Genomic DNA, 14,771 nt, shown 5'->3' with positions numbered 1-14,771 from the left:
GGGGGCCTTCAGGCGGGGACAGCTCACCCGAGCCGGCCGCCGGCGCCCGGCCCAGGTCCCCTCCCGTGGGGAGCGGCCTGCCGCGCCCGCCTCATCCTCCCGGTGAGGGCGAGCGGGACGCGGCGGCTGCGGTATCCGGTAGCCGGGCTCCGGGCCGGCAGCGATCGCCGCTCAGCCGGGGCGGGGCCGGGCCCGGCCCGGCGGACTTTTTTTTCCCGGCGTGCCCCGCGCAGGCGCCGCGGTGTGCTGCGTCACGGCGCTGGGCCGCGCTAGTCTGTGCGTGGCCGGCTGCGGGTGCGGAGCAGCTCCGCCATCATGGCCTCCGCCGCCGCCACACACCCGGCCCCCCCCCCCCGCCGCCGCTGCCGCCGCCGCTACCGCCGCCGCCGCCGCCGCCACCACCGCCGCCGCCCCGCCGGCTCCCGCCGCCCCGGGCATCCTCATCGGTGACCGGCTGTACTCGGAGGTGTCGCTCACCATCGATCACTCGCTGATCCCCGAGGAGCGCCTCTCGCCCACTCCCTCCATGCAGGACGGCCTGGACCTGCAGTGCGAGACCGACCTGCGCATCCTGGGCTGCGAGCTCATCCAGGCGGCCGGGATCCTCCTCCGCCTGCCGCAGGTGGGTGCGCGCCCCGCTGCCTTCCCGGGGCGGCCGGGGAGGGAGGGCGGGAGGGCGGGCGCCGCCATTGTGGCGCGGCGGGAAGGGCGGGGGGGGCGGCGGCGCCAGCTGGTGCCTGACACAAAATGGCGGCGGCGGCGGCTGGGCCCGGCGACTGACTCCCGCTCCTTCTTCCTTCTCCCTCCCCTTGGCGTTCCTAGGTGGCGATGGCGACGGGGCAGGTGCTGTTCCATCGGTTCTTCTACTCCAAGTCCTTCGTCAAGCACAGCTTCGAGGTGAGCGCGGCACGGCCTGGCGGGGAAGCGGGGCGGGGGAGGAGGAGGAGCGCACCGGGCGCTGTCGTGGGCGACCGGTGAGTTTGGCCTGCCGCATGCCAAACGGGCTGCTCTCTTCGAGCCTTTAGGCCACCGGTTTGGGGTTTTTTTAAGTGCTGTAATTCTAGTCTTAGCGGGATTTAAAACTATTTTTCTTACGGAAACGGGGCTTCCTTTCAGATTGTTGCTATGGCCTGCATCAATCTCGCATCCAAAATCGAAGAGGCGCCTCGTCGTATAAGGGATGTGATCAATGTGTTCCATCATCTGCGTCAGTTAAGAGCAAAAAGGTAAGATCAGCTTCGTTACGAACATAAGCATCTGTTGTCACTAATGTACGCTGCAGTTTTCAATTCACAGTATTTTTCCAGGCTAAGTTCAACGACCTAAAATTGAGAAGGGAGAGCTCATTGGCTGCTATGTAGGCAGTACAGTTCAATGCTGACTTCTTCTACTGTTATTTTTGACTACTTGGTAGACCGGTTTTCATTATTTATTTAGCTACAAGTTACGAGTATTAGTCCTAGTTATAGGTCCATGGTTGTAGCTTTAGGTCCGTTGCTAATTGATTTTTATGTCTTGTAGTACTTGCAAGGTAGTCTTAGGTATGAGTAGCTAACTAGCCAGTTGCTGCATATTCTCCAGACTTTTAACCGTGTTCAGTGGTCTTAATGTTTTTCTCTTGTTAGTATGTAGCCATCCGAATGTGGCTGTGGTGCCAGTGATGTACCAGTTAACTAAAAGCTTAACTTTTCCCAGTGGTTATAGTACTGCCTTTTAGAAAAAAGCAATTTTAGGTGGTATCTGAAAAAAAAGTATGGTTTGGCCTACAGTGTTTGCAGCTTTAATGACACCACTTCAACAAGGAATGTGTAATTGAGTCTTGGAAGCTGAAGGCATGTTTATTTGCAAAAAAGTGAGACTTGTGTTTTTCATGGTACCGTGTGCTTGTGTCAGTGAAGTTGGAGTGTAAGCTTACTTGATCTGTGTGCAGATCTGGATAATCGTCTGCTCGAGTTGTGGAGCTGTGCTCAGTTTTGAGTGCCTAATACTGCTTTTTTGTGTGTAAAGTGACGTGTGTTTTCATGTGTAAAGGAAGTTGACTTGATGGGAAGGAACAAGGATGGTTGAAGGGAAGGATTTTTCTGAGTTGCTATTAAATGCAAAATTTTTTTAAACCTGTCATGCAGCGATATTGTAGTCTGAGATTGGAGACGTCAGCTGTGATGAAGTAGCTTTACTTTTAGTGGCCGATTGCTAAAAGTGTAAGGTAATCCATAGTTACGAAAGGATTTTGTTTTCAGCTAGATTATTAAATTCACGCTCTTAATTTCTCTGTTCCGTATCACCAGGTTACAGCAGGAATTTAAACTTTAGTGTTGTGTAATGTTTCCCGAGAAGTAGGGTAGAAATCCCTTAGGGAAACCAGCTGTTTCTTGGTGTATTTATCCCAGTTATGCTTCTGTTGCATCTAAAACTTCTGCTTTTGCTGTCTTGTGCTTCTGTTTTCCTGGTTAGTTTCAGATAAAAGAAGAATGATTCAAAGTTATACTTTGGAACTTAGCTTTGTTCTCTTTTTTTTTTTTTTTTTTAAAGTTGTTATGCCTGGTGGCCCTGAGAGAGTTTTATGAAGTGATGCCGAGTGTGAATTCGGTGGTATTGTTTCTTACCACAGTTATGATAAGGGAGTCTGGTTATTGGAGTTATTGAAGCTGGTTCAGTGATTCTTAATGTTTTGGCCTTGATCCAGACAGTGAAGGTTAATTAATCATATGCAATGCTTTTCTTTGCAATGAGAATATAAATTAGCTGTTTCTTTGTGCTGTGTGGAGGATCAGAGAAACTGAACTTAACCTGTGAACTTAAATCTTTCCAGCTAGCCTGTTCCATATCAGAATGTCACTTGTGCATGTTACATGGTGTCTAAAATGCATCATGTCGAGAGAAATCGTGCACTTCTACCCATTATTTTCTGGAGAAATGGGTATTGTTACCCTGAGATTCTGAGTGAATCTGCATGAAATTAATCTTAAAAATGCTGAAGTCTGACATTCAGGCTTGCCTTTTTTTTTTTCTTTTTTTTTAACAAGCAGGATGTAAACGTTTTTCTGTACTTTTTACAAGATTACAATTACATAATCTGTACACGTTATTAACTTCAACTCTTTTTTCCCTTGCAACCGACTATACAGCGACCAGCTACATTTACCAAAGCCTGGGTGATGTGGAGTGGTACATAAAGATGAAGCTGTCGTCATGGCAACAGTGAGTGAAGTATCGAAAATCCCCAAGGAGAAGCCAGTGCTCTGAGAATAGGTCACTGGAATCGGGGGACTAACAGGTTGGCCGCTGGTGAACCATTTGGAAGAACTCCTGTATCTTGTTATAAGCTTTTTTCTTTGCTGTCCAGGTTTTTAGAATACTAGCTTAATCTTTTTTTTTTTTTTTTTAATCTGAAGCTAACACTTAGGCCGTAGTTAGTTTCTCACACACAACCCAGAACTGAAACAATCAGTTAGGCTGCTGTACTTTCTTTTCACCTCTAGTCTAGTATTTCTGTTAACTGAAGCTCTTAACCTGCACATGAAGTTTGAGTAGTTTGAGTAGTCTTGCTTGCTTTCTTAAACAGTTTTGGGTTCTTAGTTCCACTTTCTGGCTCTGTATAATTGCAGTTTGAATTCATAGTAAAACATGCCTTCACAAGGATACGGAAGCCTTGCATTTGTAAAGCTATTTATATACATTACTATGTAAGCAGTCCCTTATATGTACCTGTTTGCAGAACTGGGAATTGCATTGGAATTTTCTTTTTGTAAGACCTGTAGTCAACTGAGTTACTGCTAGGTGGTATTTCTAATACTGAGAAGTAAGAAAAAGCTAAAAAAGTGTTTTGGACAAGCATATTTTCTTTTGGATCTCTCTCACGAGCATATGTCATGTAGTACTGCATGTAAAAATGTTTGTGTGCATGGAGAAAAGCTCGTATGATGAAAATACTGCTTTTTAAAAAACTGTGTGCCAAAACATCTGTGTTCTGAGCGAAGTGCAACTATTGTTTAACATGTAGAATGTAGTTCGAAGTTGATTTTATTTATCTTAAATGTGCCTGAAAGCTGCAGAAAGTCCTTATGCGACTGGAACCAAATGTGACTCCTGTCATTGTGTAACCTCACAAATGTTGGTTTGAGATGCTCAGTCAGCTGTTCTTTACTTCTGTTGCAGCAAACAGGTTCATGCAGTTGTGTTGGAAGTGGCCTGTATTAATGATACACACTACTTAGCATTCTTCAAACTGTTCTATAAATCTACGGTGCTTGTATTTACAATGTTGGAGACAAATGTAGAACTCGCTCTCTTCTCTTATTGACTGGCATCGGAGAGATCTGGTCTTTGAAATGAGATGCTGATGTTATGCTGTACTTGTCAGAAGTACTTTTTGCATTATGAACAAAACTACATGCAGGGCATTTTTCCTCCAAAGTATTAGATGTTCCAAAGACATCAAATTTTAATGTTACATCAAATGAAGGTGGAGCTGTGTTGAGAACTTAGGTTTCATTTGTCAGAGGGATTTAAAAAAGGGGTATTAGTAATTTATTTATTGTTACAAACACGTTACAGTGTGTGTTAAGCTTTTGGGCTGTTATGCAATCTCTAAATCCCAATGAAGTTTTGCGACTTTGGTTGGATTGATTTACCAGAACGGGCACTGTGTGCTTTCTGTTCTTAAGTCTAAAGTTTTGCCTGGAGCTCTAGTGCTGGTCTGTAAGAACAGATTCAAAGAAAGAACTTAAAATACTACTTGGCTATATAGGGCTTGAAGCTTGTATTTTATATATAAGCTTATAAATTATTTTTCTCTGGTTTGTTACTTGGACCTAAAATGATTACTACTTGGACTGAGAACTAAGTGCAGCAAATGCAGTAGCGAAGTTCTTAGCTTTCCTACTGAGAAAAGAAAAAAAGAGGAAGTTTTCCAAAGGGAAGTCTCTGAAGTTTCCAACTTCTAAATAATTATGCATACCAACGCTTTGGAGTTTACGGCAAAAGTACTAAACTGGTAAACCTTAATACAGCGGGGAACCTGACTTTTGCCAGTAATAAGGTGCAGTAAAGTCTTCTGCAGATTTTCATTTTTGCATAAGTGGATAAAAGGCTGTGTTTGTCTTCCTATTTCTGGAAATACTGTCTGGATAAACTGATGTTTCTCATGGCTTCCTTAGATCTGTAGATCTCTAGAACTTGTGTGTAGATCTCTAGAACTTGTGTGTCCTAAGTGACCGGAGTAAGGTGGGACAACAGAGTCAAGCACGCTTTTGAGTGTGTGAATTTTTGAGTTTCCTATTGCTTTGCTGTTGAACATGTACAACCAAATTATGAACTGTTTGTGCTGATCCTATGGCCCTGTAGAAGGACGGTGAAAACTTGAAATGCCGTAGGGCTCGCAGTCGTTCCTATTGCACCCCTGGCTACCTTACTGTGTTTTCATAATACTGACTTTCTTACATAGCTTTCCGAGAATGCAGAGATGTGTGCAAGACAGTAATCCTGTGGCAGGTTGTTGGATGATCCCATGCAGTCATGTTGTCCCACTGTTGATTCTTTTTTTTAGACTGGAAGTCATAGCTGCCCTAACGGTTTCATCCAAGATTTGTCACCTCTGATGAAGTGTTCTGCTAACAAGATAAGCTGAGCCTGGACACCTAAACTCATTCTGAATGATGCCTTGCAGATCCTGTTAATGCCAGTGATCTCTAGATACAATTGTGTAAAGCAATATTGGAAGAAATGTTGTTATAAACCCCAGTAGAGCTAGTTGAAATCAATGGGAAGTGAATCAGTTTCACTTATTTGCTTGGTTCTTCCCAGTGTCCCACTCCAGAGCATTGTGTTCAGACAGCCTTTGTAGTGTTTGAGTGTTCAGATAAAATCATAGCCTCTCTACTGAAGTAGTTAACTTAAAGAAGCATTAAAAGTTTTTCTTTCCTAGTTAATTTAGGGGGGGGGGGGGAGAAAACAACCCATATTCTGACTGGGTTATATTTAGAGTAGCCGAAATCACAAATCATGTAAACTTGCCCTGATGAGTGAGAGTAACCCTTAACTAAAGAAGTTACTTTTATGTAACATGGAAAACACCACATTTTTTTTTTTTAGGAGACAGAAGTAGTAAGGCTTGTACTTGAGTTGTAGGTCCTTCCTGGCACTAAGAAGCTGCAGTAGTTCATTTCAAACCTTCTGGGAGCTGCTTCTCAGCCCTGTGGGAAGAGCAGGGGGAGCTCACGCTTCAAGTGCGTGGTTATACAATGTGATACTTTTATTAGTGAAGTGGATGGCTTGTTGTATCCTTTAACCAATGGTAATAAGCATCCTTCCAGGTGACTGCAGAAGTCTTGGCATAAGCTGTGGATTATTGAAGGTGGGAAGCCCTTCAGCTAGCCTTGCAATTAAATTGACCCTTTCTTCCTGGGGTGGGAACCTAGGTTTTTTGTGGGGGGTTTGGTTTTTTTCCTACTCTGTGACCTATCAGGGGAGAAAAGCATGATCCACTTGTGGAACTTGCATGGAATCAAAAAAGTCAAGTTAGTAGTGAAATACTTTGTCTGTTAAAACAGAAGCTGCATTTTGAATCCACTTTGCCTTGCTTTTTTTTTCTTTTGAAGGTGATGTAAAATAAATCTGTCACCAGCGCTTGGGGTGTACCAGGTTTATCATGTAAACAGACTGTGGTTTATTAGAGTGTAACTAGTTGCAAAACCATTCTTCTGCGTTGGAAAGCATGTGGAATATGTGAGGCATATTGCAAACAGGGAAAAAGCTGGTCTGTCTTTAGGAGGAAGTGGATTAAAATACATGATGTGGAATGTTAAAAGGTCAAGTCTAAGCACAGACAAAAGAATACAAAATGGGAGTATGACACTCATGCATAAAGCATACAGCAAGTTATTTTAGTTAAAATTGACAAAAAAATGCTTTGGAGAGTTCAGGTTTTGGACTTGGGAGGAATTAGGACTTGATAGTGCCAAACTTAGGAATCTTTGTGAAATGAGCTCGTTTTGCAAATGCAAATTGCAGAATTGACATGATATCCACTGATTAGAGGGTGCAGCGTTCAGAATTGCAGGCAGATCTGTCACAATTTCAGAGGTTAAATTCTTTGCTTCACTAGGCTTTTTGTATATCACAGTAGCAGGGCTGTCTTGTTCTCCGAAGAGCTGAATAATCTTGTCTTCCAGTGCATAGGAAACTGCAATTTATAAAGCGCAAGCTTGCTACTTTAATATCGGTTAAAAAACCCGGTCTGACTTACTTCTGCTTGGAAGTCCTACCTAGCAAAGGTAGTTGTATCATGCTCTTTCCCCCACCTCTGTCATGAAGTGTAAAGGTTCTTTGAGATCTTCCCTCTAAAGGTGACTTTCATTCTGGCAGCTGGACCAGCGTAGTTTGCATACACAGTAGCAAAAGTGTGGTGTGGTTTTTTTTTTTTTTTTTACCTTGGCCATCTAATCTGTAGCTAGTCAAAAGCAGAAACTAAACTAGTTTAGCTAAACTTGGACAGCACAAGATTAATGCTTAAACTTGCTTGCAGGAGTTGAAAACCGGTTTCTGTTGCCATTAGTTGGTTGGAAGGGAAAACAGAGATGCCGCTATTTTTGGATATGCAAAACAGTTTTGATTTTATTTCTTGCAAACTATAGGACTCCAAGCCCCCTGATACTTGATCAGAACTACATAAACACCAAAAATCAAGTAATCAAAGCAGAAAGGAGGGTACTGAAGGAGTTGGGATTTTGTGTTCATGTCAAGCATCCACATAAGGTGAGTTATCAAAAGTAATATAATTGTAAATATTATTCCACTTTGATGGCACCGTTGTGAGCTGTGGGACAAGAAACACAGGTGTAAAAATGACCTGATTTCTTCTCTTTATTCCTTGGTCGTTACCATGAATGCTTTTGCCAGAGTGGTCGGGCAAATAGTCATAGTGACTTTGGTAGAAATTGCTTCCTTGGGAAATGTTAAAGGTGACTGGTTTTGAAAATCATAGAAAAGTAATGAAATATTGTCCGAACATGATTGGATGACATGTGAGCTTACACTGTATGCTTAGAAAAGGAGGAGAGACGGTTGTTTTGGAATTCTGTTTGGCTATACATAGTTACTTTCTTAGTGTTGCTTTATATGTTAAAACTGACTCCTTTTTTTTCTTTTTCTTTTTCTTTCCCCCCCCTTACTCCTCAGATCATTGTTATGTATTTACAAGTCTTAGAATGTGAACGTAATCAAACCCTGGTACAGACAGCCTGGTAAGTTGTTATTTTCCATTCTTTTCCTAGCCAGGAAAATAGTAGCAGAAATAACAAGCCTGATGATCCATATGCAAAGCAATGAGATGTAAGTTATTACGCAAATACAGACTTTTGAAATACTTTAGTGCTTGTTTCTGCTTACTATTTTCATGGCTTGATTCCACTACAGTAATGGAGAACTCAATTTAACTTTGTTCTTTTTTCTACTCTTTGATTAAAGGGTAGTCCATGATGGTAAGTCATAGAGCTCTGCCCTCTGCACCTCAGCCCATGGCCTGTTTGGCTGCCCTTCTCTCCAGCCAACCCAGTGCAAGCTCTCATCCGAGATTCACTGAAGTGGTCCATATCCATCGGGCAGCATCTTCTAGTTCTGTCTGGGTGTCGAAAGGATTTGTATATTTGCTTTTAGAGTAACTTAAAAATGTTTCTAAATGTATTTGTTGCCTCGCTACTGTATACTGTAGTGTATTTAAAGGACAACTTGGGGTAGACTTCTGCCAACGTTTATTTAGTTGATTTAGCATTTTGCTAAATTTGAGTTTAAAAAAAAAAATTACAGTGCATGCAGCATGTTCACTTAGAAGCCATATTGGGCATGGTTTTCTGTAGAGTCAATACGTTCTGACTGCTGTTCGTTTCTTTCCTGTAGCCCAGTAACTTAGAAATCGACGGAGGTCTCTGCGGTTTAAATGTATCTCTTGGCATATATTGCTTGGCAGTGCTGCCATGGTGGAAGAACGAGTAGCTTAGTGAAGTGGGAGACCCGTTACTAACTTGCAGGTCTTTTTCCAACTCTCAGTGAGCAAATGGGATGCTTCTCTTTCTCTGGATGAAGTTAATGTGACTCAAGGCACACATAGGATTTAAATGCAATGTTTTATGAACTTTATAGGTTGCATCTAGCCTCTGGAAAATGGTAGGTTAAAACTACACCATGCTTTCATGCTTGCGTTTGAGTTTTAAGCATATTGATTTTTAAATACAAGAACATTGGTGTTTAAAGCACAGCTGGACAGATAAAAAGTATTTGTTGGATTGTTAAGTCGATGGACCATTCACGTTATAACTTAAAGTACCTACCTAGGAAGTAGCCATTACATCCTGTTACTTGCATTGGGGTTTCAAAACAATGGCAATGGTGCAAACTTTGTTACAGAAGTAACAAATGTAAACATCAACTACAGTAATTGGAAAGAAACCACGTGTTTAATATAATAACAGAAAAAATAATAAAGTCAATTGAGTCTCCAGTATTGTTATCCTCTAAATAAAAAGATGTAAACCTGAGATCCAACCTTTCTAATTTTTTTATTTTAGGAATTACATGAATGACAGCCTTCGAACAAACGTGTTTGTTCGCTTTCAGCCAGAGACTATAGCATGTGCTTGCATTTATCTCGCTGCTAGAGCTCTGCAGGTGAGTATTCGTCTGCTTTTAGCATTGCCTTTTAGTGCTAGTAATTTGGTTTCAAGGAAATTAATGAAAATATGTAATACAAAAGCCTGATCTGTAATCTCTATTGTTAAATTTTCAATTGTTTTGTTTTCAGATTCCACTACCTACCCGTCCTCACTGGTTCTTGCTCTTTGGCACCACGGAAGAGGAGATTCAGGAGATTTGCTTAACAACTCTTAAGCTCTATACCAGAAAGAAGGTAACTTTGAGATGTTTGGTTTTCCTATTCAGTGTTCGGTGCGGCTTGAGCTGTCTCATGGTTGTCTTAAGCGCGTCTGGGAACACATGCATACAAATCTGCGAATTGGAAAGGCCCTGCTGTGTGCTGCCTCCTCTAAGGGGAGTGTGAGAACAAATTATGGAAGTTTCTCACATTACTGGGTAGATGATTAAAAGATAACCGAGTATTTTTCAGAAATGAGGTGGAAATATGAATTGCGTTAGTTCAGCTTCTTACTGCATTGTTACTTTAACAGCCCAATTATGAATTCCTGGATAAAGAAGTAGAAAAGAGGAAAATGGCACTACAGGAAGCTAAACTGAAGGCAAAGGGTTTAAATCCAGACGGAACTCCAGCACTCTCAACACTGGGTGGCTTTTCTCCTGCATCCAAACCATGTAAGTTTGTTTTCTGAACAGAAACTTACATAGTGCTATTTGGTAAGTCTTCTAAATCCATGTTCCCAAGGTGTTAAAATGTAGGTTTGCTTCTTGAGCTGTTAGACAATTCAGGCTTTCTCACAGAACTAAGCAGCAAGACAGATCTTTTCTTTTTTTTTAAAACACAAATTCTAAAACCAGTTTCAATACCTGGAAGTAGCAGATTACAGGGAAACGGGATGCCTTACTGCATACCTCCACAGATGGGAGAGTGATGTATTAATAATATGCATCCTTGAGATAACTATGTTATGAAAATGTTTAGACCCAGGAGTTTGCTGTGTATTACTGTGTTGTGAAGAGAGGCTTTCTGGATTTACTCTGTCGTGGGGGCATGTCGCAATAGCCTTCATGGCTCCTTTTGTGGCCCATATCTGAAAATTGCTTTCTCTGCTTCCCTTTAATGTACTTGTCAGCTGTTCAAGTGCAGCGAAGGAAGACAGCTTGCGGTCAGGAAATGGAGATGGGAAGGTCACAGTGCTGTCTTGGCATTAGAGTGAATAAATTGTTGTAATGCATATCTTGAACCGGCCAATAAATCTGTCCAAACTCTAATGATAGAAAGAACAGGCACTTTTGTCTTTGGTGCTTTTACCTCTTAATGCCGCTATTGATCTGTAAAACTACCAACAAAATGTAAAGGCTGTTATGAGCATTGGTCCAGTGATGGTGGGTAAAGTGGAAGCTGCAGGCCCTTGTTTGTGGCCTCTTCAGGAACTTAAGAACGTGTTCTGAGAAAGCAGTATTTGTAGCAGTTATTTCTCCTTAAGAATGATACGTCTGGGTTTCCAGAGGTCTTTGAGCTGGCAAGTGTGAATTTCTCACTAAGCAATGAAAGCTTTTTCTTATTTCTGCGAAGTGGGGGCATAGGTTAGAAGAATTTGAGTGAAAGCAGAACCTCTGGTGGGGTTTCAGAAGACTTCTTACTAGCAGATAAACTGAGGGAAAGCCGCTGACAGAATTCTGCCTTTCTCTATTTGTACATTAAACCTCTGAAGCCTGTAGAGTTAGGAAGCTGCAGTGTAAGTCATAATGGAGCACCTCTGCCTTGCTGTGCGCAGGCCATATACGAATGCATCGTTCTCGCATAGTAGCCCTTCCGTGAAAAGGTGACTCCGTCTATGGACTGTATCAGCTGACTGTAGAGACGAGTGACTTCTAAACTAAAGAAGTTTTTTGTTATTCATTCTATTTGTACCACGAGTAGAAAAGTGAAATCTGTAATTCTACTGTTCAGTCTTTAATTCTTTCTATAGTATTGGAAATTAACTGTCAAGGTAACAAGTTGTGTATTTGTGGGCCATAAGGGCAGCTTTTGGTTTGTACCGCTTGGCCCCCGGTGGACAAAATCTCAGATGAGCCTGGCTGCTCGGCTTGAAGGTCACAGTGTTCTTCCCCCCTGCTGGCAGTTGGCTTTAAACCACTCTGCGTCTCCTCACAGGCATCTTGCTCCAGTGTTCTCTTCTGGCAGTGCTCTATAAATGGAAAGATGGAATGAAATAGTAGCTCTTGAGTTCATATTCCCGTTTTGTGCAAATACTGGTAAAGGTGTATAAAGGATACAGTATGCTTATCACAAAGTCTATGACAATATGCTTATTACAAAGTATACGAATAAAATACCTAATTTTGAATTTAAATTTAATTCTTAGCTTCCCCAAGAGAAGTAAAAACTGAAGAGAAGACTCCAGTATCTCTGAATACCAAAACCATTAAAAAAGAGCCAGAAGAGAGGCAGCAAGCTTCAAAGAGCCCTTACAACGGGTAGGTGGAAAATCTCTTCCTCACGAAGAGAATACTTCTGTGAAAATGGTTTCTTAACTGAAGTACAGTGAACTACTTTTGAGCTACTTCATGGAAGTAGCGAGTACCTCAGAAGTGTAACCTTATTTTTGTTTTTCTTTGGGTTTTTTTCTCTCAAGCATGAGAAAAGAAAGCAAGAGAAGTAGAAGCAGCAGAAGTGCTAGTCAATCTAGGTCAAGAACAAAGTCACGGTCTCGATCTCACACTCCTAGGCGGCAGTAAGTAGTGATTTTTGTTTGGTTGGTGGGGAGTTGCAGGGAGGGGGCAGGGCTTTTGGGGGCGGGGGGATGTTTTCGTCGTCATCACTAGCTCTCTAGGATACTTCAGCAGGGATTGTCACTTCTAAGAAGTAGGGCCACTCCAAGAAGCTTGTAGGCGCTTAGCACAAGCGTGGAACTGCTGGCCAGCAGAAGTGTAAGCCTTGCGTCTGCCTTTAGGCTCTCGGTTCTTGACGTGAAGCAGTTCTGTCGGTAACTGTGCCGTTAATAGTTCAAGCTGTAAAATGGAACCTTAAGATTATCCTAACGCACGTGTGTATGATGAGCCTGTGATGGAGTGAGTGTAAGGTAGGCTTACCCCGTTTGACGGCCTTTGCAAGGAGTCTGTTGTAAATGAGAGCAGCCTCTCGGAGCTCTGTCCGCTTTGACGTAGCGAGCAGTGCCATAGGAGCCAGTCCGACGCGTTGCAGCTTTCTTCCAAACGCGCGGGGCAATGTGCCTTCTGTCGGCGTCGCATGATGCGCTGTCTGGCTCCTCAGTGCTCTGCCTCTCTTCTGTGGCTGGGGAAGAGGGGGAACTGTGCGGGGTGAAGCAGAGATAGCTGCTGGCATTCCAGATACATTTTTTTTTAAAGAACCTTCAGACTGACATTGAAGTTGGAAACTGCCAACTTGGATCTCAGTGCGGTGTTCCCTAAAGTATTGTTGACTGTCAAATCATTGAAGGAAAAAAGGCAATAACCAATTTGCAATCTGGCATTGAGGGGAAGATTCTCGAGAAGGTCGAACAATTATGAAAGGTGCGGCATTCTGGGTTTGGGTTTAGTTTGGACTTTTTGTTTTCCAAGGAACTCCGCTCATAAGCATGTTCTGGGACGGTCGCTATCATTCACCAGTTATCCCTGTGGCAGAAAGAGTCTGTGATTTCTTCCAGTAACCTGGAAGTTCCTAAGCGTTGATTTATATATGTATTTTTTTTTATTTTCTTCCGTGTGGAAGACGTGTTTTAACTTTTTAACACTTTTCTGTAAGCTGCAATAATAGGCGGAGCCTGTCTGGGACGTACAGCTCAAGATCGAGAAGCAGGTCCCGCAGCCACAGCGGCAGCCCTCGCCGACACCACAATCACGGCTCGCCGCACCTGAAGACCAAGCATAGCAGGGAAGAGTTGAAGAGCGCAAATAGACACGGTCACAAAAGGAAAAAATCCCGTTCGCGTTCGCAGAGCAAATCCAGGGATCATTCTGACGCTGCCAAGAAGCACAGGCACGAGCGGGGACACCACAGGGACAGGCGGGAGAGATCCCGCTCCTTCGAGAGATCCCACAAAGGCAAACACCACGGGAGCGGCCGGTCAGGACACAGCAGGCACAGACGCTGAGGTTTGCACCTGCACCCGATTCTGCTTAAGCCTGTATATAATACAGTAAATGGACTCTTTATTTGAGAACAAAGGAACCGATTAGGATTTGATTAATTTAAACCCAATATCTGATTTTTCTAAAACACGTAGATTTTTTTTTTCTTTTGGGAAAGAAACTGTTACCAACTTTTGCACATAATACCTTAGCAGTATCAGATTGATGGAAAACAACGATCAGGTTAAATTGTATGTATTAGAGTTGTGTATTGTTTATTGATATGAGAACTGGAGAATGGATTTCTGTAAAAAAGCAAAACGTACCTTATTTTTATACAAGTCAATTGCAGACACTTATATTTAAGTATAGTTATTTGTTTAAACGATGGTGGATACTTTCTTACACTGGTTTTAGTCTGCATGTGTTAAAAGATTTTTACAAGAAATAAAATACAAAGCTTTTTTTTTTTTACTGCCTGTTGGATGTCAAGTATATTGAAACTAAACTTAAATTTTCTTAAACGCCATCGCTTTGACCGTTGCAGATTAATGGGACGTGTGGGATATCGATGCGCTTCTATTGCGAGCGAAAGCCTCGGGAAGCTGTAGGAGTTGGTGTCCTTCCTAGGGGAGGCACTGGGAGGCCAGGTCCGCTTCCGACGCGCAAGAGTTGGAATAAATGAGCACGGACCTGCCTGAAGTGCAGTGGGAGGAGCAGCTGATGGCAGGACGCTGTGAAAGAGCTGTGCTTCGCAGGCCGCGGACGGGCTCCTGGTGTCCCGGCTTCCCCATCGGCTGCCCCGGCCGAGTTGGGGATTTCTCTCCTGCAGCTGCCTCTGGCAGAAGGCAGCAAGGGATGGAGTTTGGGGATTTTTATTTCCCTTCTTTCATTACTGGTGGCAGCAGAAGGAAGGATCCTGTTGCAAGTGCAATGCTTACGCAGCTTTTAGCTGAGCTCCCCGGGGCGAATCTGGCAAAGCCCGCCCCGTGCCCGCTGCGTGGCTGCAGTTGCTTGAAGGCTCATGCTGA

General features: G+C 43.1%; 1 protein-coding gene across 1 annotated transcript; it reads left to right on the top strand.

The window, feature by feature from the left end:
* Nucleotides 1-309: 309 nt before the first annotated feature.
* Nucleotides 310-14,211, top strand: CCNL1 (cyclin L1). The gene is given in 12 exon segments (XM_075717036.1): nt 310-345; nt 347-622; nt 823-897; nt 1,117-1,226; nt 7,635-7,755; nt 8,179-8,243; nt 9,564-9,663; nt 9,797-9,901; nt 10,179-10,320; nt 12,015-12,126; nt 12,285-12,383; nt 13,415-14,211. Coding segments are annotated over 12 exon segments (1,584 nt in total). The 5' UTR covers nt 310-315; the 3' UTR covers nt 13,764-14,211.
* The last annotated feature ends 560 nt before the right edge of the window (nt 14,212-14,771 follow it).

The sequence above is a fragment of the Pelecanus crispus genome, chromosome 9, assembly GCF_030463565.1.
Source record: "Pelecanus crispus isolate bPelCri1 chromosome 9, bPelCri1.pri, whole genome shotgun sequence".
Lineage (NCBI taxonomy): Eukaryota > Metazoa > Chordata > Aves > Pelecaniformes > Pelecanidae > Pelecanus > Pelecanus crispus.
This window is presented reverse-complemented; position numbering and strand designations above follow the sequence as displayed.